The sequence below is a fragment of the Odontomachus brunneus genome, unplaced genomic scaffold (genome assembly GCF_010583005.1).
Source record: "Odontomachus brunneus isolate Ranch 3 - 2012 unplaced genomic scaffold, Obru_v1 Obru_scaffold_051, whole genome shotgun sequence".
Classification (NCBI taxonomy): domain Eukaryota; kingdom Metazoa; phylum Arthropoda; class Insecta; order Hymenoptera; family Formicidae; genus Odontomachus; species Odontomachus brunneus.
In genome coordinates, this window is record NW_022639501.1 from 1,923,437 (window position 1) to 1,925,707 (window position 2,271).

General features: G+C 39.2%; 1 protein-coding gene across 1 annotated transcript in view; it reads left to right on the forward strand.

Moving 5' to 3' along the window:
* Positions 1 to 2,269, forward strand: part of LOC116845309 (protein RRP5 homolog) — a gene marked incomplete at its 3' end in the record, with an annotated part of 27,761 nt that extends 25,492 nt beyond the window's left edge. The window contains 4 exon segments of the mRNA XM_032817828.1: positions 277 to 339; positions 507 to 1,545; positions 1,946 to 2,111; positions 2,188 to 2,269. Of these exon segments, the coding sequence (XP_032673719.1) occupies positions 277 to 339; positions 507 to 1,545; positions 1,946 to 2,111; positions 2,188 to 2,269 (1,350 nt within the window).
* Between the last annotated feature and the right edge of the window lie 2 nt (positions 2,270 to 2,271).

Consider the following 2,271-nt stretch of genomic DNA (forward strand, 5'->3'; position numbering starts at 1 on the left):
TTAGAGCAGAGAAAAGCATGTATGAACTATTCTTTGCCTTTCCTACTTACCAACATCATAAAACATAAAAATAAAAAAACAAGAAAACGAAAAGTGAGCGACAATTTTCGTTTTCAGAAATCAATTCTATGCATAAAAATATACAAATTTACAAAGTTTGAAAAAAAATGCATGATAGGGGCGTTATACTGCATATTTACCCAAATTTATTACAACCTAACCTATATTAATATTATTTTCTAATTAATATCTTATTATTACTTAAAATACTTTTAGATGACATTGAAAAGCTTTCCTAGAGGAGGAAAGAAACTTGAAGTTAAGAAATCTTCAAATGTGGTATGTATTTAAGAAACTTATTCTTGTTTTACATGTTCTTATTTTATGTGATTTAAGATGTTAAATTAATAACCGTTTATAGATTTTTGTATTTAAAACTAATATAATATTTTTTCCGGTCCTTCGACACATGAACGATCTCTCTCCTAACTTGATGTTTTACATAGCGCACGTCAAGATCCGATTTTACGTTGTTAATGGCGAGAAATGAGTGCGGCATCGTTCCGATTGGTATGCTGAAATCTGCGTTCGAGACTCCCAAAAAAGACACACAGCCATTGTCTAGCGCGAATAAAAAATTGAAGAGAAAAATTCCCGCGCAACAAGATAGTGCCTCAACGAGCGTGATGCTTAAGAAACCAAAGAGAGAAACGACGACTGATGATGGTGTTGGCAGCGATAGAAAACTCAAAAGTAAAATCGATAAAACAGCCTGTCTAAAGAAAAGTGAGACCAGCGGACTCATCCACTCTTCCGACGAAAGCGATGCTGAACACAAGTTGCCGACCCCAAAAAAATCACATATTCCAGAATGCGGGTTTAACTGGGACAATAAAACAAGCTCGGCTGTAGTAGCTGTCAGCGAGACGTCCAGCGATGATGAAGAGAAGACCACGGACGAGCTGAAGCGAAAGAAGAAGAAGCTGAGCGCAGCCGAACGTCGGGAACAGGAACGGCGGAAGGAACGCGAGATTCGCCAGCGGGAAGAGGCTTCAGCGAGCAATCAAGTGCCCAACTCCATCGACCAATTTGACAAATTGGTTCTGTCCAGTCCGGACAGCTCGTTGGTGTGGCTGCAATATATGGCGTACCATTTGCAAGCCACAGAGATCGACAAAGCGAGGTCGGTCGCGAGACGGGGTATCAAGACAATTAACTTCCGTGAAGAAAACGAGCGTCTGAACCTGTGGAGCGCTTGGCTCAATTTGGAGTCCAGATACGGCACGTCTGAGTCCCTGAACGACGTGTTCCAGGAGGCGGTGAAGGCAAACGACGCTTCGAAGGTGTACACGCATATGCTGAACGTGCATGTGGATGCCGGTAGGCAGGCCGAGCTGGAAAAGTTGGTCACCATTATGACTGGCAAATTCAAGCAAAACCCTGAGACATGGGTGGACTGCGGTACAGCGTTCCTGAAAATTGGACTGAAAGAGAAGTCCCGGTATACCATGCAAAGAGCATTGCAATCTTTGCCTACGTCTCAGCGTGAGTGCACGTTGCATTACATAAAGTTAATAAGTATCAAGACATAAAGTTGCATTATGATATAATGGCTTTATTTTTCCTCATTACAATAATGTTACAATAACATAATCATATTTTTGGGTAATGCTTATCTGGTTACTCTCTCATTGTTACTTTGCATGTGTACAAGTATATATACAGAAACTAACGATTTGTTGCTTTTCGAATAATGATAACAATAAGGAGTTTTTTCCGAAATGAGCAACGATAACGAGTTACTTGAAAAGTAACTTTTCCAGTTTTGGTATAATATAATAGGATATTATTTTTATTAGAATATTATTTTTTATTCTCAGATCAACAAATTATATTCTCAATATGACATAACTTGAGTCTTTCATGGTTTGCATTTTCTCTGCAGATGTAAACTTGATAGTGAGATTCGCGAATTTAGAGAACAAACTAGGAGACAAGGAGCGATCGCAGACATTATTCGAGCAGATCCTGAGCTCCTATCCTAAGCGCGTCGACGTGTGGTCTTCTTATGTAGATTGCTTGGTAAAAACCGAGGATTTCGATATAGCCAGGTGCGTATCTCGGCGTTATATATTTATTCTGTGTAAATATGTGATCGTTGAATATAATATACTTTTGTACTTGTAGAAAAATATTGGAACGAGCCGTTGCCCAGACTCTCCCAGTAAGAAAAATGAAAACGCTGTTCAAGAAGTTCATTAGTTTTGAGGA